Source organism: Kryptolebias marmoratus, linkage group LG22 (assembly GCF_001649575.2).
Source record: "Kryptolebias marmoratus isolate JLee-2015 linkage group LG22, ASM164957v2, whole genome shotgun sequence".
Taxonomy (NCBI): Eukaryota; Metazoa; Chordata; class Actinopteri; order Cyprinodontiformes; family Rivulidae; genus Kryptolebias; species Kryptolebias marmoratus.
In genome coordinates this window covers 11239951-11267884 of record NC_051451.1, presented here as the reverse complement: position 1 = coordinate 11267884, position 27934 = coordinate 11239951, and the positions used below count along the sequence as shown (strand labels likewise).

The 27934-nt window shown below is 39.0% G+C and overlaps 1 protein-coding gene across 1 annotated transcript in view; it reads left to right on the top strand.

Annotated features, from left to right (window-relative positions):
* The window catches only part of atp6v1ba (ATPase, H+ transporting, lysosomal, V1 subunit B, member a), a 29029-nt gene extending 1613 nt beyond the window's left edge, over nucleotides 1-27416 (top strand). Inside the window, exons 2-14 of the mRNA XM_017421738.3 lie at nucleotides 9398-9453; nucleotides 9599-9697; nucleotides 10759-10852; nucleotides 11499-11576; nucleotides 13777-13916; nucleotides 16052-16153; nucleotides 17428-17525; nucleotides 17734-17857; nucleotides 20832-20982; nucleotides 21248-21330; nucleotides 22405-22509; nucleotides 22602-22731; nucleotides 26359-27416. Coding sequence (XP_017277227.1) covers nucleotides 9398-9453; nucleotides 9599-9697; nucleotides 10759-10852; nucleotides 11499-11576; nucleotides 13777-13916; nucleotides 16052-16153; nucleotides 17428-17525; nucleotides 17734-17857; nucleotides 20832-20982; nucleotides 21248-21330; nucleotides 22405-22509; nucleotides 22602-22731; nucleotides 26359-26501 — 1403 coding nt within the window. The 3' untranslated portion in view covers nucleotides 26502-27416. The remainder of the gene's footprint in view (nucleotides 1-9397; nucleotides 9454-9598; nucleotides 9698-10758; nucleotides 10853-11498; nucleotides 11577-13776; nucleotides 13917-16051; nucleotides 16154-17427; nucleotides 17526-17733; nucleotides 17858-20831; nucleotides 20983-21247; nucleotides 21331-22404; nucleotides 22510-22601; nucleotides 22732-26358) is intronic.
* Nucleotides 27417-27934: the final 518 nt, after the last annotated feature.

Below are 27934 nucleotides of genomic sequence, written 5' to 3'. Positions count from 1 at the left end.
AATTGTACAAAACACAGACCAGATTCCACCATCTTGTCACTTTTAAAGCAAAAACAAAGCCAAACCAGAAAAGCTGTGTGTGAAATATTTTGTACATCCTTGCTTCTTTCATCAATAACACTCTAATAAGTGGTCATCATCAGTGTGATCACCTCTATAAAAGCAGGAGTTTTGGGAGCCTGGAGAACATAGATGTTTACCCATAATGCACAGCGCCATGTTCGGAGAAAAACAAGCACAGCATATCAGCACAAACGGCTCATAGCAACTGTCAAGCACGGTGGTGGGAGGGGTGATGATTTAGTCCTGTTTTGCAGCCATAAGACCCATGCGGACATTTACTGTAGTCAATATGTGTGAGGCTGATAAAGTCATACGGAGAACAGCTACTGAGAGTTGTTGCTGCTAAAAGTGGTTCTACAAGCTACTGAATCACGGCATGGACTTAGTTTATCACACATGGTTTTTCTATTTTTAGGTTTGTTTGGTTCATAAATAAAGACACGGTGGAATCCAATGTCATTTTGTTCACTTAAGGTTAGTAGTTTGAGTAGTTTTTCTACCTGGTGAAGATCACATCATTTGTGTTATGTCCTGATATGTGAAACTGTAGAACTAAAAGTGGGTAGACTTTATTTTTTCCTACTGAGAAATCGTTACGCATCTGATTCAGTATTAACACAGATTTAATTACCGTATTTGGCACCTCTATCAGAGTTTTAAGAGCAGATGTAAATGAGCATGTGCCATTTCTGTCGAAGCTCAAGTCACATTTGTTTTTGTGACAGAAATATATATATATATATATGTTTAAAAAAAAAAGCTTAAATGTAACCTTGTAGGTGTTTATTCCTTCACATTATTAAAACTAATTTGTAGCAGACAAATGTTACAAAATCATCAAAGATAGTTGCTAGTTCCTGTTTTCTAACAAGCCTTTTCTACTCTCTTTTTCTGTGTTAAATGTAAGATATAATGGCCATCTTAAACAAATTTACCGGGTAGCATTCATGTGGTAATCACTTTTTCGCATCGTTTGCTGTGCTCATCGTCAGAATCAACACATTAGGTTTCTCGTACCCTGGTGAGGTTTGGCCATTTTGCACTGTGAACCTAATGCTGAACCATTATAATGCTGCTGAACAAAGCCATATGCCATAAAGCCAGGGAGGTGATGTTTTTTTTCCTTTTGTTCAAGTATAAGGTAAGTGTGGGCTAAAAGCCTCTCGGCAAACTCAAAGGAAATGATTTAACGGCGCTCGGGACATCTGAGAAATAAGCAAACAGGATGCAACATAAAACCCTTGTGCTGAAAATATCTAACCACCCTGCTTCTGAAATTCTCTAATTTTGTTGTTATTTTATTATTTTTTTTACTTTTCTCCGATCGAACACATTATCAAACAGCGGCAGTCCATTTTGATGTTGAAGAAGCAATTTAGAGATAACTAGCAACCTCAACTATCTGTAAGGAAACTTTTGTTGTGCTTCTCAAATGTTGTAGTTGCTGCATTAACAATATGTGTGGCGGCCTGCAGGGGACTGCTTTTTGTTTTCTTTTGTACTTTTTTGATTGTTCTGACATGGAAGGGAAATTTATGAATGTCAGAGTGAGTCCTTACTGACATTTGAGCAAAATCCTAAAAGTACATCATATTACATGAGCCCCAGTTGTTATCAGACAACTGTTTTTTCACATTTCCAGGTTTGGGTTGATCAGCAGTTGAGGCATTAGAAGCGCTTGCCCCTTCTTATATGCCACGGCTTTAATCCAGATTTTTATTTTTATTTTTTAGTGTTTTTTACAAAATAAGACTCACCTTGCTAATGTCTGTAACAGACCTTGACAGTAAAGTTCTTCTTACCATTTGTGGGCACATGTGTAGCTTTGAGAAGTCGTGATCTTACCTGCAGTAGACAGCAGTCAAAGGCTTCTCAGTTTTGAGAATCAGAGAGAAGATTTCTTGAAGAGTAATGCTGTGTTCTATCTGATAAATGAACTGGAATTCCCTTCAAAGTGGGTATTCCAACTCAAAGTTTGAGATTTCTAATCAGCCCCGACCTCAAAATCCAATATGGCTGACTTGTGCATGAAAAGATGGAATAGCTGCAGTAGTAAAAGTTATGTTACTTGTGTTAGTTTACATCTCACTAATCAAGTCATGCTCATACTGTTCAACCACCATGAGTGAACATGTTGGTACAGTGTTTGAATGCACAAAATGCAGACAAAGCCAATGTTATTGAGTCTAATGGTGCTTAGCCCATTCACTAAACAACCATTAACAAATAATTCTCAGATCCGAGGTTTGACTTCTGAGGTAAATGGAACGCAGCATAAAGCTAAGAAGAGCTTCTCAGATCATTTTGTTTCAGATGGTCTAAAGACATGCTCATAATGTGTGCTACAAAAATGTAAGTCTTGATAGTAACCTGTACCACACTGTGCACTGTAATGTAATACATGCTGGGCTGTATGATGTCTCACCTCTGCAGAATCACATGACAAAGACAGATAACAGTCCAAAAATGAAAGGAAACCAAGCTCTGGTGGTAACGCTCTTATTAGACTTAAAGAGCAAGTGAGGTTAAGGGAAAGGAAAAAGATTGGGACAGGCTTATGACTGGGAAATCAAAATTGGCTACAGTTGTAATTAAGCATGCCATTCTGTGATCTGCGTCAAAGTATAAATAATTTTAACTCAGCACCTCAGCAAGTGCAATCAGAAGGAATCAGTTTGTGTGTGTCTACTGATCCTTGCATGCCTTCATTGTTTTTGGTACTCTAGTGTTTAAACAAGTTTTGTTTTGTTTGTACCTTTAGCAGGGAAGGTTTTCATGCACATTTGATCAAATATTGTGCTTTGTTGAGTAAACCACTTTCATATCATGGAAGTAGTTTCTGGAGGGTAGCATGTTGCTTTAACCCTCATTGGGTCTACTCCTTATCTCTGCACTAGCACATGACATGACAAACCCTTCGATTTAAGATGCTTTTCTTGCACGTGTGCTATCTATATGTGGAAAAACACGAGTTAGTTGCTTGTCACTTATCCACCCATTCATTTTCTGCCACTTAGTGGTGTTTGGGTCGTGGAGGGAACGGGTCAAGAATCCCAAACATCCCTCCCCAGCAACCCTCTCCAGCTCTTCCTAGAGACATTCAAAGCTTGATTTTTATATATAATGTAAATAAAAACCCTCCAGCGAGTTCTGGGTTTATCCTGGAGTCTCCTCCAAATGGGACTTGCCCATTTCTAGATCTAGGCGTCCAGTAAGACATTTTAATCCTGGATAAGGGAGCTCCTCACTTTATCTCTAAGGTTGACAGATAAGATGAGGCCTTTTACCTGGGCGCTCATTCTTTCTACGTATATCTCATCATGACCATAGATGAGGGTTAGGATATAGATGGAACAGGAAATCAAGAGGTTTGACATCCCCAGCTTAGAGGGGAATTCTACCTTTTTTGCAATCATGAACCATGGCGTCAGACTTCCAGGAGCTGACTCTCATCCCTTCTGCTTCACACTCGACTGGGAACCACCTCATAGCAAAGGTCATGACTTAAAGATATCAACAGAACTGCATCACCTGCAAAAAGCAGAGATGAGACCCTATCAGTATATTCAAAATCAAAAGGTTTTACCTGCCAAGATTAGGGTAGCTGTATATTGGTAATGTTTTATTGTTATTTGTATTATAAGTTTTCATTACCAAGCCAAAAAAAAGATTGCAAAGGACCCAAAAGTCATGTTGTTCTCAGATGTGGCTAACATGAACTGAGCTCCTAATAGTTCCTCTTCTCATCTTTTCATAAGCTTCTTGTACTTTTAATGCAAAATCATGAAAAGTATTCTTTTCCCCCCTCTTTTGTAAAAAATATTGACAAAAGACCAAAATCAGTTTTGTGCAGACTGTGTGTAAGGATTGAGGCAGTAGAACTCTGTTATTGTAACAGATTATATTATCATTTATAACTTAAATTATAAAGGGTTATAATCTGTACCATGTCTGCATGGACACTGTGTTATACGCAAAGTATGAGTGTGAATTTCTGCTGGCCGTACAGTTTGATATAACCATTTGTTTGCTTTGTTTTTTTTTAATATGTTTGCCTCAGAATGAAGATCTGACAGCTTCATATCCCATTTAGATTGAATAAAATCATAATGCTTATGCGCAATAATGGAAATCAGACTTTTTCTCTTTTGTACAGCCAGTTTCTGAGTATCAGTCTATGAGATCACGGCGTTGAGGTGCCTCTTCACTTCTCTATCAATTTGATGAGGTCTAAGAGTAGCAGCCACTGAAAAGCCCTGCTGAGACGGAGCAGAAAAATAAACAAATAAAGAGATTTCTCATCAGACCTAGTCTTTTCTTTTAAGAGGCCTTTGTCTCTCTCATGTCAAATGCGACAAAAGCCATTAGCCCACGAAATGGCTCGTCTTTGTTTTAGTGGTGCATTCTGTCATTTAGTGCTATGAAAAGACAAGGAGCAAGGCACTATACTTCTTTGTGAAGATTTAATTATTGGTAATAATGTAGTCACGATAAACAAATGTCTCATCTGTCACTATGAAAGTAATTTCTATAAAATCAATGTTATTTTTGAAACACTTCTATAATCCACATTCTAATTAGGCTTAAGCAGCTAGCTTGTCAGCAGAGAAAAAGACTCCCGTGGGCGTTTGCCATTCTTTTCATGAAAGAACATTAAAATGTAGACTAGGGGTTTGACACCATTTCTGTCTGTAGCATGAAGAGAAACCAATCCTTTGTGAGCGGCAAACTTGTTTTCCTGACCACTTATAATTCACTTCCTGACATTCTTCATCTTTAGCAACCGTTGGGTCATTTTAGAGAAGTACGGGCGCATTGTGTAATACGAGCAATTCCCCTTCCAAATGTTTTACTTTATCCGAAACCGAAAGGCTTGTTTTTTAGAAAGCATTATGCCTTTGTTTCCATATTTCCACAGCATCAGCAGTAAGTGTCTGTCTTTTTTGGAGACGGACATAAAGTGGCAGCAATTACCACAAAAAAGTCTTTATTAGCTTTTTCTTTTCTTGGTAATACATTACAAACTAATGCCTCTTACGGTGCTTTGGGGATTGTTAATTATTACTACGGCTTTCTGCGTTTTAGTCATCACCAATATGCAGATAAAAACAAATGTGTGATTTAGAGGTTTTCCCATTGTGTTATGATCTGGATTGTCTGACAAAACAAGTTAAAAGGTTGATGACAGTAGCCGTGCTGTTATTTCTACTGTACTGATATTTAAAATGAATGAAAAAGTTTTTTTTATTTATCAGCCACCAAGGACAAGCATAGTGTCCATAAGCAATTTTTGCAAACAACAGTATCAAAGGATAAAAAAACTAAATCATTTTTATCCATTCAGTGCTTATTCTTTTAGAGGTATTTACTTATTTAGTCTGCTCCCCTGCAGTTCTCCACCTGAGGGCCTCTCAGCTCGTCATCTCGTACTTTAGATTTGTGTTTCCAGAGCTCATCAAAACTACCAACCAATCTAGAACGGGTGTATGTGTACACGTTTAAAAGCCCATCCCAGTTTTGTAGCTGTGTGAAAATGGGTAGCAGGACAGTGGGCTTGTCGGAATGGATAAGATGGTGTTTCTGCCATGACTGCTTTACCTCCCTGTGATTTTTAAAATGCTTTCATTTGTTTTAAAAAGTTTCGACATTTTCACATTTCTGTTGGAAGCACAAAACACTCTGAAACCGCCTGAAATGAAGTGTTACGGTACTCTTGGGTCCCGAAACCTTGCTGCTGTTATTTTTGTTTGTTTTTTTTTGTTTTTTTTCTTTGCACAAATAAAATTGGTGAAAAATAGAACGGAATGTCCTGCCACAAATTCTCAAACACATATTTGTTGGGTTTTAGAGTCACTCTGAAGGTTATTCCATTACGATTGCCAAACCAGAGTATTGTGAAGGTTTGCTGTTGTGATTTGTCACTCTCCAATGTCGCATCTAAACCACTGCTAGAATTCCATGCGACTAGTTGGAGAGGTGATGCATTGGCAAACAAAGGACCTATTTAACTGCATTCATGAATTTTTCACAGCAGATACATAATACCCTATCACCATAACATGGCCCAACCTTATGTTACAACCAGTTTTATCTCTTATTATCACTAGCATGACACCATAATGCATTAATCAGTGATGGGTTTGATGTAGCATTTTCAACTTGAATCTGTTTCCAGCACGATTGTCCTGAATACCGATAAAGTAGCTCCTTTATATTCTATTTTGAAATAACTTCTACTATACTTATCACGAGAAAACGAAACTAAACAAACAAATAAATAAATCTATTACCTCATTATCTTAAACAAAGAAGCTCATTTTTTATTTTTTTATTTTTTTTGCGATATTGTGAATGAACTGCATGTCCTCTGTCGGCTTTTGGCAAAAACAAAATGAGCAATCTGAAACTCCGGAGCGTGCAGGTTTCTGAAAGAGTATATTTATTATGCCCGTTTGGCTGCGTGCATGCTCGCACTTGTGCTGTGGGTGAGGAGCGGTAGGCTTTAGACGGTTGGCGTTCCCGTGTCCGTTGGGACTGTGGGAATCCCTTGAAGTAGAGGCTAAGACGTGATTGTGAGGTTGCACATCACAGCAGCCACTGCTTTGTACTGTTCATTGATTGTCAGAATGATGATGCGCTCCCATCTCCATCCCAGCACCTCCTCCTCCCCCCCTCCTCTTTCCTTCTCCTCCCTTTGAGTCCCCCCTTCTTTTAACTGGGAAATTGAATTGTGCTGGAATGCTCTGTGCCTCTTTTCTTTGGCACTTGAATGGGCTCTTTAGTATTTCACACCAAGGTGTCCTTCTGGGTGCGAGGTCAGGCTACCAAAACAGCTTCTAGTGGCAGATTAGGACCAATTAACATCTTTGTACACAAAGGGCTCTGGCAGCTGAACAGGCTGTAGGGTGACCCATACTCCTGTTGCATGCCAAGCCAGGGGACCACTGCACTTGAGCTGAAGTAGCCAAAGAGGGGTGGAGAAAGTTTTCCAAACCTAATGGGAAATGTTGCTCCTTAACACCTCATGAACATATAGCTCATTGAGTACTTGTTACCTTGAGAAATTAGAGAGTAAACCGTGTACTTAATCATTAGATTTCACATAAGAGGGTACCTTGAACTATTCTCCCCCCTTACCCCATCTTTTCTTTCCAAACACAACTGTATGTGGCAATCACTATGTCTGGCCCTGTATTTAAATAGAAAATTCCAAGAAGTTTAAGGGAAACGCCAGTATTACCATTTAGGTTATCTAATAATCATTGACAAACTACAACTGCCCATCACACACATACAAAGAGTTGGCACTTTATATAAAGTGAAAGAAAAAAAAATTCATTTGTAATGGGGCATTATGTATTTTCTAATGAAACAAAGACAAATCAGTTTTAATTATCTCCTTAAACAAAAGGTAGTATCTCACTTGGCTGCGACTAGTTGGAGGCTATTTGGCAACTCAAAACTGCAAGAAAATAGGTGGATTTTCTGTTCCAGTTTTTCCATTTTTGGGCCAAACGACCAGCTAGCTGTCAGACTGTGATTTAAATGGCCAATGTTTGAAAATCATGGCCTACTTTTGTGCGCACTTCTCGCAAAACTGAAGTTTTACTCATGTACATTTTACCATCCAACGCCACCCGCATCAAACCCACCTCAGCCTTTAATCTGCCCGAGTACACTTTTGAAAAGATGAAAAAAAAAAAAAGAATTTGCACCATTTTTAAAAAGATTATTTTCATAATTTATCATCAACATCATTTCTCCATCTGGAAATGTTACAACACACCCCTAGCATTCAATTTGTTTTTAAATTTTTAAGTAATCTCGCTAACAGACAGACTGATGGACGGATGGACAAACAAACCAATCAGCACAACATAACCTCCTTGGCGGGTGTGATAATAAGCTCAAGGAAGCAAACTCCATTTTTTTATTCCCACAACAACAGAACTTAAATTTTGACTTTCATCTCGAAATTCAGAACCAAAACCAGTCTACTTCAGTTTTTGTTTTCATCTCAGTGCCCTGATACGCTGTTATATTTGTCTGCGTTATAATGTACCTAAATCATGACAGACACCCTTCAATCAGCTCATTGCTATACTCATGGTTACATTTTTAATTTTCAACTTTTCTGTTTTAGTTGTTTTAAAAATATTTATGGGATTGGATACGTGTCTATATGTAGCACATGCATATATGCATATCGTGCATAGCAACAGCTGTGTATGAAGTTTTATTTATTTATTTATTTTTAAATAAAGACCCTAAAACCCTATAGTATCATGTAAATTGATTGTTTTAATATGGCAGTATTAATGCTTTTCAAAGAAAAATTCTTGAATAGTCTGATTTGCATGCGGCGTAGAAGACAAAACATATATGTATACAAAATAATATACAAGAGCCATCTTTGAGAATATTTTCAAATGCCCCTGTCCTAGCAATTCCATAATCAAAAGCCATCACACAAACAAACACACAGAGAAAGTGTCTCTCTAAATAAATGCAGGTGTGTGTGGGGAAAGACTTGGAATATTGTAGCACATTGATGGGCTAGTTTGTTGGCTCTTGCCTAATTAGTGACATAATAGATGCACCCCGCTAAGCTTTACTGCTTTATGTCTGAACCGGTCTGCTCTAATTTCCCAAAGCCTTTGATAGCCGCCCTAGGATAGAGGGTTCACTTTTAAAGAGAAACACCAGACTGTGGTAGAAGTCCCAGTGCAACAATGTCAGCATGCTTTATTCCTCATGCTTACGCCCTCTGTTTCATTTGATGTATTTCTCACACTCATCACATTCTTCTCATTGAGCTGCTTTATTTTAGCTGTCCATCATAAGGTGAATTTATATTAAACTGAATAAATCTTTACACAGCTTGCTACCTAGCATCCTCGACGGTGGGTTAACCAGTAGCTGTCGAAGTGTTCGGATAGTTTCAAATTACTTAAACAAGTAAGACCCTCGTTTAGAAAAAATAGAATAAGTTGATGATGTCCACATTATTGATTTTCTTTTATGATGACCTGTATACATACTGATAATGACTGGTGGTTTACCATTTAATCTCTCTACGGCCAAAAATGTTCCTTTTCACTGTCCATCTCTGTTTAAAGAAGTAAACAAAAATCCAAGTTTTTTTTATATAGATATAATCTCACAGTGAAAAGGTTAATTTATGATTATAGTATTCAGGTAAATTTGTATATTTTAAAGTTGGTTGAATTTCAGATGCACACTAAAATAATTTTTTTTTTTTTTTTTCTTTTTGTCAGCAATGCTTCTGTAAATGTCTGAACTTGTGAATGAATATAGTACTCTTTTGTTTCAGCGTACTCCACTGTGTCGGGTGTAAACGGACCTCTGGTGATCCTGGATAATGTAAAGGTGAGACCAAGAAGATGTTCCACTTTTTTTGTTGGATTTTCTAAACAGACATGACTTCTCAAAACTAAAGTTTATCAATCATCTAACTGAATATTTTTTCCCCACAGTACATTTTGTTTAAAGATGTCCAACTTGTTTGAATCAGTTCCCTAGATATGCTGAGATTGTTCATCTGACCTTGCCGGATGGCACCAAGAGGAGCGGGCAGGTCCTGGAAGTGATTGGGAGCAAGGCAGTTGTCCAGGTAAGAAACAGAATTTAATAACAGAATGACAGCAAACTGAATAAATGATCATTTTCAAACAATTTTGAGTCCGTCCTGTCACAGATAGAAAGATTATTCACAAGTGAACATTTACTATTTAAGATGGTTGACGATCTTCCTAGAAGTGGACGTCCAAGCAAAGTCACCCCAAGGTCAGACTGTGTAGCTCTTAGAGAAATTCCAAAAACCCCAAGAGCTACATTTAAGACTCTGCAGGTAAAATGTTACAGCTTGTGACAGTACAATTGGAAAAAGACTGAACATATATGGCTTGTTTGGAAGGGTTGCCTTCTCCTTAAAAAGAACACGACAGCACAACTCAGGTTTACAAAACAACATCTGAGTGAACCACAAGACTTCTGGAGCAATGTCCTTTGAACTGATTAGACCAGAGCAGGGATGTTTGGCTGTAATTTACAAAGTCTTGTTTGGCAAAAAACAAACAACATATCAGAACTAAAACTTCACGCCAAGTGTCAAGCACGGTGGTGGAGGGCTGATGGTCTGGGCTGCTTGCAGTCATTGAGTCGACCACAGACTTCTTTGTAAACCAATTCTGGAGTCAAATATAAAGCCATCTGTCCTGACAGCTGAAACTTGGACCAAGCAGGTCACAGAAGAAACTCTCATCCAGAAACATCAATAAACTGAAGCAACGTTGTTAAGAAGAGTGGGCCAAAATTCCTCCACGACAGTGTGAGAAATTGATAAAGTCATGCTGAAAAAGGCTACTTCAAGTTATTATTGATAAAGGTTGTTTTACAAGCTACTGAATCATAGGGTGAACCTTTTCATTTGAATTAATTTCAATTTCATAAATAACGACATATGTTTTTACTTTTTTTTTTATTTTTGTTATTTATCCATTTTTTTATCCACACGGTAAGATGTAAATAATTTTATAACATGGCAAAGACCAGATCATTTCTATTATTATTTTATTACAGGGTGGACTTCTGTTATTCCATGACTCTGTGGAGAATTTTCAGACATGCTTTGAATTTATTTTAATTCGCTTTACTCGTTGCATCTTACTTCAGGTGTTTGAGGGAACATCGGGCATCGATGCCAAGAAGACGGCCTGCGAATTCACTGGCGATATCCTGCGGACCCCGGTGTCAGAGGACATGTTGGGTACGACTATCACAGTTATTGTTTCATGTCGTTATGCTCAACAAGTCTCTTTGAAACAACTTTCTGCACAATTCAGACTTAATTTACTGCTGCAGAACTCCCCTTTTAACCATCTTATTTCTTGATACAAAGATGAATGTCTGAGATCTAAATGGGTTTTGGCCTTCTCTGTGCTAATTTTACTCGTGTTTTCCAAATCCTCAGTGAACCATTAAAGAATAAAAAAAAAGAAAGAAAGAAAAGGGAAAAAAAAAATTAAATCAAAGCTTTTATTTGAATGTTCTTGAATGTCTCAATCAATGTGATTATCTCAGTGCTGCACAAGGTTAAATACATTTGAGTACTAGCAGAAAGTAAACCTGCTTTTGTTTTTGAAGTGTCATTAATCATGTCCCTGAATTTATAATTATTTGTACTTGCTGCTTGTAGCTTCGACAAGAGCCATCAGAGCTGCACTTGCGGTATCTGTTAGGAGTTTGACAAAAAAACAGAACAGATCAGATGTGCTGGGGAGTGTCATCTAATAAATTTCATTTTATTGATGTTTTTATAATTATCTTTGAATTCAGCTGCCACATAAATCAGTTATTTATCCAATTGAAGACTTGATTAAATCTTGGCTCAAAGGGGAAATTCTTCCTTTCAGGCCGGGTGTTCAACGGCTCCGGCAAACCCATCGACCGCGGCCCCACCGTTCTGGCTGAGGACTACTTGGACATCATGGGTACAACCTCTTTAACCTTTTTGTCTTTGTGATGTTTTATTTTAACCCCTCTACTCGGTTTCTGCAAAATAGGACATGGGTTTATGGATTCAGGCTCCAACTGTTTCGGGAGAATCTGAATTAATAGAAATGGGGGAAAATGTTGACTATATTAGCTTTGAATTTGAAAAAGCTTAATGCAGCCATGGTAAAAACAAAAAACGTGTTACAACTCTAAGCTTTTAATGAGCGCAAACATGTTTGCCATGACTGTGAATAAATAGATTCAGAGGGATTTCTGTCCCCCTCAAACGTTACTAACATCCATCAGGCCAGCCCAGATCTACCAGAATTGAAAATAAAGATACTTTATTGATCTCCTGAGGAAAATTGGTTTGTCTCAGCAGTGGACAAGTTCAAAATTAAAATAATTAAAAACGACACATGACAACGAACAAAAACAAGATAACTATTGATCGCAAAATAAGATGGAGGTTGTGCAATGATGGCAGGGTACACAGAATATTTACAGTAACATTGTGCAGTAATGGCTGAGTATACTGTAGATATTAGTTTTACAGTAGCTGCATGTAGGTATAAGTTTACTGGTGGTCATCTGTCAGACAGAAATGAGCTGTTAAAAAAACTTAAGTTGCAAATAGCAGGAATGAGCAGCGCTGAGTGAGTCTGCTTAAAAAAGGAGCTTCGCTGCCTTTGTAGGGTGTCATGAAGAGGATGGAGAGCAGTTTGATCAGTGACCTCATGTCCCTCGCTGACTCAGATGTCTCCACGTTCTGTCTGATGGTTTTTCCTCCTTTATAATGAGTTTATTGAGCCTCCTGGCATCCCTGGCAAAAAAAAAAAAACATGCATGATTTGGCCTAATAACAATTAGTCAATCAGAAACAAATTCAACCTGTTTCCAGACAGGATTTTGCATTAAATGTATGTAATATTAGATATTTTAGGAGTTTTGCCAACATTACCAACCCAGAGGAGGTGTAGGGGGAGAGTTCATTGCTGTATTTAAAGCTAAAGAAATCAAGAAATAAGTAAGTAATACTTACTTAAATAAAAAAGTAAGGCTGTAAGCTGTCTTTGCTAAAATATCTGTACCTTGTTGGGCTGTTGTTGCATCACTGTAGTAAGATGTGTTGCTGTAAGATCATCACATATTCAGTTTATAGTTCATATTTCATTCTGCTGAGGATCACACTGTCATAACTTCCGATCCGTCACACTTATATGTCAGGAATAGATGGTGTGTTGTCTGTTTTTGGGTAGTTTTCATTACCAGAGTCAGACATCAACCTGCACCCCAGAAGGATTTAGGTAACTTTTGCTGTCGGTGATTTATGTTTACAAAATTCAATTGGAAGTGCATTCTACCTGATTAAAAGAATGGATAAATAGGATGGTGACGACCAGCTAGTAGATTTTACGTGACATGGTTGCCATATGGGCCTGTAATTGAAATGGGGTCCCTGACCAGGAGCCCCTGAGGGTCTTAATCCAGACATCAGGAAGCACCATTTTTATAGGTAATGTAGCCTAGATTAGCCAAACAGTTATTTAGTTTTATCTTTTATCCACTTATCTTCACTTATTGTTAAAATGTGCCGTTAATTTAGCAAAAGCAGGAAGGTGAAATGATAAATGATATGTACAAATTGTACACATTCTTGAACCAATCTTATCACTTCCTGTGTGTTGGATAAAATTGTGATTTTTGCTTCCTCCTTCCTTTCTGCTGACAGATGAGGTCAGAAAACTCCTAGCATTAACATGTCGGTGTATAAGAATGAAGGGAAACAGCTGAGTAGTGGGGGCATGCATTTGTTTGCTGAGTGTTTTCAGAGATAAATAATCCAACAGATTGGGCATCTTGTAACTGGATTAGCTGCTTGGCCAATTAATACAAGGCTTATGTTTTGCAGCTCAGTGGATTTGTCTTTTAGAAAGCAGCACAGTTCTCTCTGTAACAATTATAAACACAGCATTCCTGCCAGTCATGTATCTAATGTGAGCCGCAGTCCTTGAAACATTTATGAAATTGCCGTAGATCATTAGATTATGAAAAGGGGAGCGAGAGAAAACAATTTTTTAAATTAGTGGAATTTTTACAAAAATGTAAACTCTGCCTGGAACAGTTTTGAATAAAACAAAAAGCAACAGTGAGCTGACTGTGAGTGATGAAGGTGCGTGTTCTTGTTCGGTCCAGGTCAGCCCATTAACCCTCAGTGCCGTATCTACCCCGAGGAGATGATTCAGACCGGCATCTCGGCCATCGATGGGATGAACAGCATCGCCAGAGGACAGAAGATCCCCATTTTCTCTGCTGCTGGCTTGCCCCACAACGAGGTGAGACCCACTTTCTTCTACTTTCCTCTCCGTCACGTTCTTTACCTTTAAAGATGCCCCGATAGTTTAATCAAGTTTAGAGTCAAATATTTCACTATAACTTCTCAGCGCTTGTTTCTGAACATAAATTAGGATAAAGTTATGAAGTGATGGCATGTTGTGCCCAAAAGGTCAGTACTCCTTAAAGGGATATTCTGATCATTTTAAAGTGGCATTTTGTAAAAAAGTTATGAATAATAATTCCCTACCTGATATTATGCTTAGTGCAGTTTGGGATGCTTCCTGCAAGAATTTCATGATATTTCTGATAAATTAATAGTAATTATAGTATTTAATTAATAGTAAAATTGACGGGAATGTGAAGATAAAAAAAAACAACCAAAAACTAGCTTTTGCATGAACCACTATGTAACTTTTGAAGTTTGGAGTTTGGAGTTTTTATACCGCAGCGATCTGCTTCAGAAATGGGACCTGCTTTTTATAGTAGATTGCAGCAGCCTTAAAACAACTCCAGTTTTCCACATTTTGTAGCATTTCATGACATTTTAGGTAACCATGTGTTGATGTATTGTGAAATAACTGGGGGGGACTAAAGGTTTATGAAACAGCGCCTGCGTTAACCACGAGGAAGTTTTTCTTTCAGACTGAAGCTGTTTTCAGGCAGATTCACTTCGGTCTTGGCTCCGTTCAGACTAGCCGTTAGCTCGTCATGCCTGTCGGGGCGTAAACTCTTATTTCTCCAAAGTGAGGGTGTTCAAAGAGCTTTCTACAACAAGTAAAATATGAACTTGTCATAACTTTCCTACGAAACTCACTTTGGTCTGAATATTCTTTTACTGCCTTCACAAAGCCTTGTTCTTGTTCCTTTTTCTTTACGGGCATAAAGTAAAGTTTCAGAATAAAACATGGCAGTGTCTTAAAGTTATTTTGAGTTTAATTGAAATTTACTGTCTGATTTATTATGTGAGCTCATGTGGGTCAACATAAGCGTCACTTTTACTTTACAGGTGATGGGCATTTCCAGACCAAACAGTTTCAGGGTTATAAGAGCTAAAGCGCTTTCCAAAGGACTCAAACCACAGAGAGGAGCACTAAAGTATCGTAATGGCCAACAGTTGACAGATGAACACTAAACCTGATGATAAAAGGTTTATTTACGGTTTGTTTTAGGACTATTCTCATTTTGGAAAAGATGAACATCAATGCACTGAGTCATTTGTGACGTTTGTTCTTTTCCATTTCTCAAGACAACAGGTTTTCTTCCTCTTCAGAAATGTTTTTTTTTGTGTGTGTCACTATGAATAATATTTGCTGTCTTTATTGTCATGACTTGTTTCTAGTTTCCAACGTACGTGAATAGTATTTATGGAGGAAAAGCAGTTAGGCAAAGTTCACCGTGTAAGTGCTGCAGTTCTTGCTTCCAAACGACTAAATGACAGCCAAACCCGACGGATGCTTCAGATAATCCCTCAGAGTCCTCGGTCTCCATACGAAATCGAATCATCAGTTTTCGTAAACCTGAACTTGAAACCGGCAAATTTTCTGCTGCTGCTCTCGCTTCAGTTCCAGTCGCAGTTTCTGCTTTTTAGCGCCGCGCAGCTGTGCAGCACTCGCAGCTTCATTGACTCAGAGTGGAAATTAAAACGAGATCAGGCCACTCTTGAGAGAAGAAGGATCAGTTATTTTCAGCAAGGGTGTGTGTGTGTGTCGTGCCCCCCCACCCCCCCTTTTCAGTGTTTTCTCCTCAAAGTGCACAGAATTGGATAATCAGAGATCATTGTCAGAAGGCAAAACCTTTTGTTTTTCTTTGAGTTCCTTCAGGGAGATTTTAGCTGTGTTTTAAATTTTATTTTGACTTATTTAAAATGTAAAATTCTCAGATTTTGCTATATAAGCAGAGAGTCGTTCAACTTTCAGGGATTCTGGTAAATAGATTTCCTTCCATCCATCCGTTACCTGCTGCTTGTTTCGGAGTCTGTGCATCAGTCTGACAGGATTCTGCTTTGATGAACCAGGTTTATCATCAGGACTCTCGCTCTCACAAGTCCTTGTCATCACGCGGCCATTAACTGAGACCGTGTAGTCAGGAGGCGTCTCGACAATCTGAACTAAGTCGTCTGTTGTCCCGTTACCAGATTGCTGCCCAGATCTGTCGCCAGGCTGGCCTCGTGCAGAAACCCAAGGACGTGATGGACTACAGTGCTGAGAACTTTGCCATTGTTTTCGCAGCCATGGGGGTAAGCAGTTAAACTTCATCCTACGCCCTGCGTAAAGTCGTCCAAACGCGCCCCCCCCAACCCCACCCAATTTGCGCCTCTAATCCCCTTTCTTAACCCTGATGTGACACCGTTGTCCCCTCTCTCCCTCCCTGCTTTCTTTTATTCACCAGGTGATTTAACCTTTAAGCCCCTCTTGTTACTTCTGCACTTGTGAGCATATCCCCCGGCCATGTAGAGGGGTTACTAATTCAGCAGGCCTTTTAACACTGACAGCCGCGCAGTATCAAGTTCTCTGCCTTTCAGCTGCCCCTCCCGTCGGCTGTAATGCCTCGACCGTGACAAGCCGACCTCCTCCAAACGCACACAGGCACACAAACACACAAACACGTCCTCCATCCCTCCCCGCTCCTCAGCAGCTCACATCTCGCTGTGGTTACTCTGGTAGGAAAGTGTGAATAGGGATTTGCTCAAGCCGGCATATGAATGTGAATTTTTGAAAAGGCCACAGCTCTCACCGTGACAGCAATGCATCTGTTTAGTGATGGAAAGCAACCAGCTGGTGCACAAAACATTTGTTTTCTGCCGTCTTCTAAAATGTGACTAATTCAGCTTTAATGCACTTTCTTTACCCTAAGTTTGTTTCATGTTTATATCTCAACTGTTTGAGTAATAAAATACACCCCAGCTGAATCCATGAGGAAAATATCATACAATAATAAAAATCAATAATCACTCAAGTTATGAAATTTTAATTTAATTTTTTCTAAGCAAAAACCCAATATCTTTCTGCTTTCGCTGCTTTAATTTATTTTGGTATAGCTGCTTTCATATGTGTTAATTAATCCTGTTCATTTTATCATTATCTAATTTCCTTCAAAATTCATTTAAGTCATTTAAAAATAAAAAAAACAGGTCTTTCACAAGGTAAGCCACAGATTTTACTGTCCCGCTCCTCCAGAGGAAGACCACCTAACGCAGGGGTGGACAATCCTGGTCCTGGAGGGCCACTATCCTGCATGTTTTAATTGTTTCACTGCTCCAACACACCTGATTCAGTGGTTAAATCACCTCTTCATGTTCTGCAGCTGTTAATCACCCATTGATTCAAATCAGGTGTGTTGGAGACAAGTAAAGCCTGCAGGATGGTGGCCCTCGAGGACCAGGACTGCCCACCCCTGACCTAAAGATTTCTGTAGACCTGCCTCGCTCCAGTGATAATTGTCTAAATGGTGCTGGAATAAAACAAGTTTAACTCCAGAATGCTTTCTGAACTTGTAACGCTGGTGTCTTAGGTCAACATGGAAACTGCTCGCTTCTTCAAGTCCGACTTTGAGGAAAATGGCTCCATGGACAACGTCTGCCTCTTCCTGAACCTGGCCAATGATCCCACGTAAGAATTGGTTGATTTAACATCAAAGATGTGCTTTTTTTTTTTTGACCTAATACTTACAAATGTTTAGTTTTTGATTTGAGTTCAATTTTGCACAAATAGTCTAAGGTTTACTTTGGAGTTTTTTTGCCTTAGCTGCTAAAAAAAGGGAACCTGTTTGTATGCGTACAGCATAATGATTCTCCTTTTTCTATTTGTGTCCAATCAGCATCGAGCGTATCATCACACCCCGCCTGGCACTGACAACAGCGGAGTACTTGGCCTACCAGTGTGAGAAGCACGTCCTGGTCATCCTCACTGACATGAGCTCCTACGCCGAAGCCCTGAGAGAGGTGCAGCTCCCTTCAACACATTCACTGTTTGCGTCTTTACATGCACCTTCTAACTTTTGTTTGTCAGTGGGCAGACATTAATCTTAAAGTGTGGTGACATCAGGCCTGCCAGCATCATCTGACAGAGAAAGCTCCTCGGTTCTGGCTCTCACAGAACAGTATTTATTGACCCCAAATTTGTAGAAAACGTGTATTTCATTGGTGTAATTTGTTGGCTTGTGAACTCCAATTGGTTGTTTTTTTATAAGATTAAAAAACGGCAGGATTTAAGAGATGATAGAATAAGTTATGATACAATAAGTTACAGTAAGGTGCAATATAATGTCATGATTCAGTACAATAGGATGAAACACAGCTCGATATGGTACGTTGTTATTCAATACAATAACGTACATTGCAGAATGATATGCAATATGATGCTTTAAGATACAATAGATATGATGCAAAAAAATAAAAACATATGATAAGAGCTTATTGCTAGTTACACAGGTAAGTAAAAGTGCACGTACATTGGAATTCCTGTTGAATTTCACACCAGTATAATAGAAGTTATAAAACAAAAAACAATCACATCTTAAAAAGTCAAATGGAGTGGAAGGAGAAGAGGAATACAGCAAACGTGACTGAAATCACAATAAAGAAAACTATCAATTCTACAGGAAACTAAGCCATTGGTTAAAAGACTGGTAGGTGCTGATTTCCATGACGCATTATCGTTTAAAACTTACTGCACACGTCAAAAACACCTGCTTGAATCAAGTTTTAGTAAATTCTGATTTTCCTGTGAAGACCGCAGCATTGTTCGAAGCACAGAACTCACTTGGCGGAGGTTTAGCATCACAGACCCTGCGGCATTACCACTAAGCTGCGTTAACGTGTTCTTCACTGAGGGAGAGGAACAAAAGTTTCTTGTTTCTTTGAGGAAGTATCTTAACTTCATTATTGTCTGCTTGGCTTTAAAAGGAAGTGGTCCCAATCCCCCCCCCCCACATACTTACTGTCCTTTCTTAGAGCTGAGAAGTTGGGCCCTCTCGTCTCAGCCCATTGTGCTCTGGCTAATAATTCTTTTGTGTTGTACAGTTTGACGCTTCAATATGTCGCAGGCAGCGCAACGCAAGTCTTTAAACGGTTCGCGTGCATTTTCCTTTTCTGTGCCTTTGCTGCCCGTAACCTTGGTTTCGCACACAGCCGCGCAGATCGTCGGCTGTTACTCAGGCAGCTCCGAGAGTAATTCAGCGCTCACAAAGCTCCGGGGCGTTCTCGCTTTACCTCTGTTCTCATTCACACGTGAAGGTTGAGGTTTTCCTGCATTGAGTCGACTGTTCACGAGTGCGCGGCGTGCCCATCAACCTTTGAATCCAAAGATAAATGGGAGGCATTTTCCTTTCCTCCTTGCTTCTGAAGTCACTTGACTTTTGGAACAAGGTTTTGCTTTTGGTCATTTCTATGCAGCATCTAAAAACAGAATGGCAACATTTACAACCAGCTGTTTGACTCTCCTACTGTATAATTAAGGAGTTGGCATCACTTGACTCCCCCCAAAGTTAAGTGTTTCCATAGATTCTCCTCTTTGTTGATGAACAATTAGTAGCAAAATGGCCAGAAAGGAAGTCTGACTCGACGCGGACTCGCTCTTCATCCGAGCGTTGATTTAGTTTGAGGAATTTTGTCCAAAATCGAGACCTTTTTTAGAAGATCCTACTTGCAATTTCGGCGTCGAAAGATTGTGAATGACCAACGTATAGAGGTAGTTTGGGTCAATTTATATTTGTGTAATTTATTCAGTTTTGCTTAAAAATAGAAAGTGAAGTTGTTGTAGTTGATCTATGTAAGACATTTAAAAACATCAGCAGAGTTTTTAATGCAATTTTAATGTTTTATTTATTTATTTATCACATGAGCAATGTTTCTTAAGATGTAGATTAGCTGGTGTTAAGCATAATTTTGCCTAAACTAATGAATGGATCCCCTCCAAAATATGAGTGAAAGCACTCAAGGTGATATTTGTTTGTATATTTAAATTATTTAAGGTCATTTGCATGTTTACACAATCCATCTGTGAATATTAAGTCATCTTACCAGGTCAGATGAAACTGTGCACTTCAGGAGCCCTGGTTTTCTTTTTTTTTTAATTAGATGTGATCTAACCTAATAACAGGTTTAATGAATTTTTAGTGACTTTCCTAAATACTGACAGTGTGGTATTTATGCTAATAATTTAACTGATTGTTCCTGAATCGAGGAATAAAATGTAAATGTAAACCTCTGCCCATCTTTACTTCTAACACATTCGGCCTCTCCTTTTATTCCCGTCCTCTTACTGACCTGTTCCAAAATGCTCCTCCAGCTGTTTCTTATTTATATCTTTTACTTTTACAGCCTTTTGTTTCCCCATCCCTTTTTTCTTTTTTTTGTTTTTACTTTTTTGAGATGGCATCAAATTCAAAAATTACATTATTTTCCCCTAAAAATGGTACAGTTTCTTAGTTTAAGCATTTGATATGTTTACTATGTGTCATTGTGAATAATATATGAGTTGATGAGATTTGCAAATCATTGCATTTAGATATCATTTACATTTTACCCAACCTTGTTGTAATTGGGGTTATAGTTTCTCTGTAGACGTTTATTCAGTCCTCAAGCTTGTAGAAAAAAACAAGTTAACAAAATGTTGATCAGCAGCTTTTCCCTTTAACAATATGAAACTTTTGTCTAATTTGACTCGGCCATTTTTGGTGTTTTAGCAGCAATAAAAGGGTATTGTCAAAGGAAAAGCTACATATACAATAAAAAAAAAATGGCTACTAACACTTTGAGGCTTAGTTTGTTTTATTCTTTGAGTTTGTGAAGACAAGAATTGAGAATCTTGTACAATATTAGACTAGGAGGTGATCATTTTCTCTCCTTAATGTTTCCAGCTTCAGAACTTCTCAAAAGGAGTTCAAAAATGACCGTGTTGTTCCCAATCTGTCAGGTCTCCGCTGCCCGAGAGGAAGTGCCCGGACGGCGAGGCTTCCCAGGCTACATGTACACGGATCTGGCCACCATCTACGAACGTGCCGGCCGAGTGGAGGGTAGAAACGGCTCCATCACCCAGATTCCCATTCTCACGATGCCTAATGACGGTGAGGGCAGCTGCCAAGCAGCCAACAGATGTCTTAGCATCGAGTTATTTGTAGTTACGATCACAACGTCACCAACAGTTGGCCTCAAATAGACTGAAATGTATTTCAAAACTGTTTAAAAAGCTACCATTTATTTCTGTATTTCCTCTGCTTTTTAACACAGTAAATGTAATTTATGAGAATGAAGGAAACTGTAGTTTAGAGTGCCACAGATGCTAAAAAACATTTGTTTGAGTATGTTGGCATCGATGCATTTGTCCTCCAGATATCACCCATCCCATTCCTGATCTCACTGGGTACATCACAGAGGGCCAGGTCTACGTGGACAGACAGCTGCACAACAGACAGGTATCAGCTGTAATCAGCTTCATTCAAGCTGTTGTTTGAGACGGAGAAATGTGGAGGTTATTGTTTTTAGCACTTCCTTGGCTTACACACAAGAAGAAGATACAGCAACAATCCCAAGTTCTGTTTTATTGCACATTAAAGATGGTGCCTCAAAGTCCACTTACTTTTCAGAGCGTAACATCACAGTGGACAGATGGTGAACATTTGACCATGTTGTTTGTTTAAGGCCACATTCTCTTTTTTTCCCACCATTCGTAAGCCCAGATCATCACCACTCCACCGCCGTGGTTACAGTTAGTATGAGGTGTTTGTGCTTGTTTGCTGTTTGGTTTTCTTCAAACATGGCGCTATGCATTCTTGGCAAACATCCCCACTTTAGGCTCATCCGTCCAAAGGACATTGATCCAGAAGTCCTGTTGTGTGTTCACAGGAAGCTTTACAAACTGGAGCTGTGCTGCCTTGTTCTTTTAGGAGGGAAGAGACTTTTTACTGTAATCCTTCCAAGCCATACTTGTTCAGTCCTTTTCTAATTGTCCTGTTATGAATTTTACCATTTAACCTGTCAGTTGAGGCCTGTAGACTTTCAGACGGGGCTTCCTCTTTTTATTTCTTATTTTCATTATCTTTGTAATTTCTGCACGGTCTGACCTTGGGGTAAATTCGCTGGGACGCCCACTCCTGGGAAAGTTGGAAGCAAATACTAAATATTTTACCTCCAAATAGTTTAGAAATGATCTTTAACCCTTTCTAGATTGATGGGCAGCCACAGTTGCTTCTCGAAGGCCATTGCTGATGTCTTTCCACCTTGGCGTCGTGTTAACACACACCTGTACGCTCCGGGGCAGCAAACTGACCAAACCCCTGCTTTCACAGAGGTGCTCACGCTGGTGACGATCAGTTCATTAAGTGTTATCGATCAGCAGCGCCTGGCTGCCTTCTTCCCTCTGAATGCTCATAGAAACAGCTAATGTGGACTCTGGTTTTTATCACACCCCGCCGTGGCAGCTTTACTGATAGACTGTAAACGAAATTGTCATCTACGACGATACACCACCCTCTTATCTTGTCTTTCAGATCTACCCCCCTATTAACGTGTTGCCCTCGCTGTCACGTCTGATGAAGTCTGCCATCGGAGAGGGGATGACCAGGAAGGACCACGCTGACGTGTCTAACCAGCTGGTAATGAATCTCACTCAGTGTTATGATACAGTTAGATGTTTAATGAGTGGCTGCCACCGCCGTCGTCAGTAACACGTCCGCCTGTTTCGCAGTACGCCTGTTATGCCATCGGTAAGGACGTCCAGGCCATGAAGGCTGTGGTGGGAGAAGAAGCCCTCACCTCTGACGATCTGCTCTATCTGGAGTTCCTGCAGAAGTTTGAGAAGAATTTCATTGCTCAGGGTAAGAGGAGCATGCTGCAGGAGTCAGATAATTATCAGACCTTTTTAATAACAATACATCACAGCATGTTTAGAGCTTCTTCCCTCTCTTCACAAAGGTAGTCGTTACCTTCGTCATTATGACTGTAGTTAACTGGGCGCAGTTCTTCAAATATAAAAGTTTGTCTTTATATCTGTTATACTAAGCAAAATGTTCCAACTACATAATTGGTTAAACCTGAATGTGTTTTTTTAAAAAAAAATAATAATAACAATAATTGAGTATTAACACTCCAAAACACCATCAGCAGTGAATACATGTCACTGGTTAGCTCTGAAAAAGGAGCTTTTGTTGGAGCTCATTTACTCCCTTTATTCCTGTTTTATATTAAAAAAAAAATCAGTTTCGATACTTCAGCGTCGTTTTAGTTGGGTTCATCATTTACAAACAACACTCCGGCTGAATGTGAGCTTTATTCATGCAAAAATAACATTTAATAAACTAATAGTGCTCCACGCTTAATGAGATCTGAGACCGACAATTTTTGAGTTTTATTTTGCTGGATAAAATAACCTTTCAAAGCTTGTATTTGAATGTGTTTAGTTATATTTGGTGATTCATTAGCTGTAACAGGGCGTTTTCTTTTTCTTTCTTTTTTTTAACCGAGTGATTCAGAAAACGGCCTCAAACTAAAGTTTATAACTTGAATCAGGTCTTTTCTTTTGATTACAGACGGCAGAATTGAGTTGACATCATTTTGGCTGCCTTAAAAATAAAATTAGCTTTTTTTTAGGAGGAGGAATTGAATTTTAGGGAAATAAGAAGTTCAGTAAATGATGAAAACAATCCTGATCTACTCTCAGTTCCTAGTCACAGGAGATGTTAGGGATGCCGACATCTGTCTTTTACAAACTCTGTGTCCGTGATTGTGGATAATTGTTCCTTTAAATCAGAGCATTACTTTGGGATAGAAAAATTTGAAATTTCTGCTTTATAAATGTTTTTATGTATATATATCAAATCAATCCATCAATTTTCTTTACCCACTTTTCTTTCTGGGTCACGAGGACCATTTCAAAATTTTTGCAAAATCCAGTGCCTAAATAACTTATTCAGCCTCTTGGATGTTTCCCCCTTTTCTCGCTGTTATATAAACCTCCCCCGGCTGAAGCTTTAACTCCTTCAGAGAGCTCCCAGGTGTCTCGGCGGTCTCTCTCACTGTTCTCCTTCTTCACGGTCAGTTTGTGACGATGGAGATCCTGGTAGATTTATAAATGCTCCATATACCTTTTTGTTTCTTGATGCTGGATTTAACAGAACTGGGGATGTTTCGGGTCTAGGAAATCCTTCTGTATCCATCCGCTAACTTGTACTTTTCACTAATCTTTTTTTTCTTTGAGTTGAATTAGAATGGTGACTTTAAAAGGAGTGAATATTTATGAATATTTACAGGACATATTTTTGTTTAATTGACATTACTTTGTAGAAATTTGATTTCACTTTGTCACTGAAGGACTTTTTTTAAATTTTTTTGTCAAAAGGCCAATTTATCTTGACCATGACTCATGTATGATAGCAATATAAGGGTGAAACTTTTTATAGGCGCTGCATTTCGTCGTCTTTATTTTCCCCCCCTGAGTGACTAAACAAAAGCTTGAGGCTGTTTAATCTTCTTGGTAAATGTTGCACACTGCGGTTTTATTTCCTCTTTTCAGCACCGATGGATTCCACAGGAAAATAGCCATCACAGTCAGGCGAGATGGGAAATGGAAAGAGAAATATGTTTTTTTTTTTTTTTTTTTCTCGCCTCACTCGCGCCAACGTAACGGCAATCAAATACTTTTGGCGCAAATACCTTCGTTAAAGAGAAAACTCTGTCCAGAACAGGGAGAACTCTGACCTCCAGTCAGAAAATCACAATCAGCTGAAGGAATCTGAAACGCCTCCGTTTAATCTCAGCGGTGCACCATGAACAAACTATTCCCAGAACTTCAAAAAAACGTCTGAAACGCAGGTTTGAAGTTCAGCAACAACGCAGAGGTCACTTCCTCCCGTGGAACCAGTTTCTGTGATCCTCATCAGGTGTGGCGCTGCAGTTAAGATGTTATCAGCAACCAGCGTTTTGTTTTTTTTTTACCCCCTTTTTTTTGTTTTGAAAGTTTTAATTAAAAAAAGACCAAAAGTCCAGTTTTGTCCTTTAATCCTTCAGTTCATAAGTAAGTGAGGCTCGAATAAAACGAGTAAAAAAATGCCAGTCTCCAACACCTTTGTTTGAATCTTGAAGTCAAATTAAATTAACTTTTTTAAATTAACTTTTTTATTTTAGCTGAGAGTTATCTGTGTACTGCTGAATAAAACTGATCAAATTCTAAATCAATCTCTTTTTTTAAAATAAACGTGATTATTTTTAGGTCATCTTTGTGTGTTTATGGATTTGTTAGAATCATTATTTAGGTTTAATAATAAAAATAATTTGGAACTTGCACTGTTCTCGTACAAATACCCCTCCCCTCTCCGAACCATGGTGAAAAACCTGATTTAACGCAGCCTTTGTTCATAAAACTCTCCACCCCGGTTAATTTAACTCCAATCAGTTCATTTCTAAAAGCACCAGTTCACAGCAAAAGCCACCTCAGAGCACCGTGGGAGGAAGAAACGAGTCCAAATCATGAATCCAGTTCAGTTACAGTCACTTTAATCACGTTCTAACATTCCAGGCCTCGCATTCTTGGACAAACGCGTACACCCGCCACCTTTCACGCCAGAGGCTGAAAGGACGCGGTGCAGCCATTTTGGCTGAACTTTGGAAATAACGTTATGCCCAAATTCACGCTCAGAGTATGTGTTGTGAATGAACCCGTCAGCTACTACCCCACTGAACTTTAGCACAATATCTGTAAAACTTAACTGTAACATAGCTTAGCTGTGGCAGCCATCTTGAATTGGTATGACTCCAAAAGCGAATTAGATTTAGATGTACGCCCAGTGATTACTTCCTGAAAGTTTCATTACAATCCGTGCAGTGGTTCATAGGATATTTTGCTAACAGACAAAGCGGACTCTTGTGTAATCTGTTAGCCGGATAGCCTTATATATGTAAGAAGTCATAATGTTTTAGTACGACTTTAGTAAACGACAAAGCTGCACCGCTCACAGCATTAAGGCTCAGTTATAGTCGCGAGTGGTGGAGGCGTTTATACTTGACGCTTACGTCGGTGCAGTCTCCTTCTGTGAGTTTTGAACCGTTTGATTATCTTTGTGATCTCTCATAGAGGGCTCATATAAATGCTGATACAGGTGAACCAGTTCGCTAGAGCACCAAAATCGTCCATTTTGAATGGAGCGCGTTGCGCTCAGTCCGTGCCAAGTTACAAAAATTGGGAGGAGCACCTTATATATGACAAAAGTTAGAAAATGGACCATTCATTGACAGTGTGCCTTATAATCCAGTGTGCCCCATAGTGCGGAAAATATGGTGATCCCTGAATTTTGCTGACAGACAAACACACGAATACTCACATACAGAGTCAATGTAATTACAAAAGGCTTATTAGCAAAACGTTGTCAGTCTACAGAAAGCAGCAGGTTGTGTGAGTGTTTCGCTTCGACTTTCATGTGACGCTCTGTTGTCCCCCCCCCCACCCCCAGGCCCGTACGACAACAGGACCGTGTATGAAACTCTGGACATCGGCTGGCAGCTGCTGCGAATCTTCCCCAAGGAGATGCTCAAGAGGATTCCTCAGAGCACGCTGGCTGAGTTCTACCCCAGGGAGTCCGCCGCCCGCCACTGAGGCACACAGGATCTTCGAAATCAAGCCCACCTGCAAACCCCCACCCCCACCCCCTCACCCTCTCACCCGTCTCCTTTCCTGTTCGTTTTCCCTCCTCACCCCACAACCTTAGACTTCCAGGGAGGGTTGGACGCAGATGTCATCAAACCTTCATCCGTCCCTGACTCCATTTTCTCTCTTTCCACTCTTCTTAGAAGCTCCAGCTTGATTTCCATGAATCATCTCACCCCCTCCCCAACAAGAACAGGGCAAAAAAAAAGAAATAATCCCCCTGATATGTAGATGTACTGTAGTGTGTCAGTGTTCTGAAGTTGTGGATGAAAAGTGTTGGTGGTTCCAATACCTCCTTTTTGATTGCATATCACATTAATTTTAGATCAGTCTTTATTTATTGGCTTGTGTTGCTGCTGATTCTTCCTCTTTTCTTTGTTTTTCTCTTTTAATAAATATCCCCCCCCATTAAGAAGAGAGGTGAGGGGAAAAAAAGGCTCGCAATTAAAAGCGAAGGTTTCATTAAAGTCACCGTATGGCTGTTAGCTGAGCGAGATTTTTATTAAAGTGCTTCTGTTTTTCCAGTCGTTGTGCATCGGTTAATCACTGCATCATTGAACCTCTTTCAAATTTTCTCACTTCAGCAGAAAAACAACTTCAGTAAACTCAAACTTGGGCCGCAAGCAGAGATCAAATGTTTACCGTGCGTTCCCCCAAACTACTTCACCTTTTTTTTTTTTTTTTTAAATTACTCCCTCTCAGAAAATATTGTAAGTTTACATCTTTTGTGTTTTGTTGACAAAGTAAGAGTATATAAAAGTATATGAAACATTCCCAGCTGTTTGCAGTAATTGTTTGTTGTGCAACCATAATGTTTTGTGAGTGTATGTATCTGTGAATAAATTAAATTATATGGGAAAAAAATGCTAGATCTGGCCTTTATTTCAACCGTATACATGCGTCAGCTTATTTGTATTTATATAAATTAAATGCGCAAAGGCAGAAGTCTCCTGCTACCTTTCAAGAATAAATGATAATCTGTTTTTATCATTTTCAGTGGGGATCACACTTTGAGGAAAACAATATTCTGGTTTAAAATGAGCGTTTAAGTCTTAATCAGCTGATGGTTTGAGTGAAATGTGAAAATCGACTTAATCCCCTGATTTAGACGTCCATGAAAATCATTTAAATACATATTGAATCGATGCGACTTTACAGGTTTTATACCTTATTTGTAAGACACCATGAAGCAGAATATTAAACTCGTTGTAAAAGAAATGCAAAACTGTAGTCCAAGAGCAGGGAAACTATATACAGGTGCTGGTCATAAAATTAGAATATCATGAAAAAGTAGATTGATTTCAGTAATTCCATTTAAAAAGTGAAACTTGTATATTATATTCATACATTACATACAAACTCATATATTTCAAATGTTTATT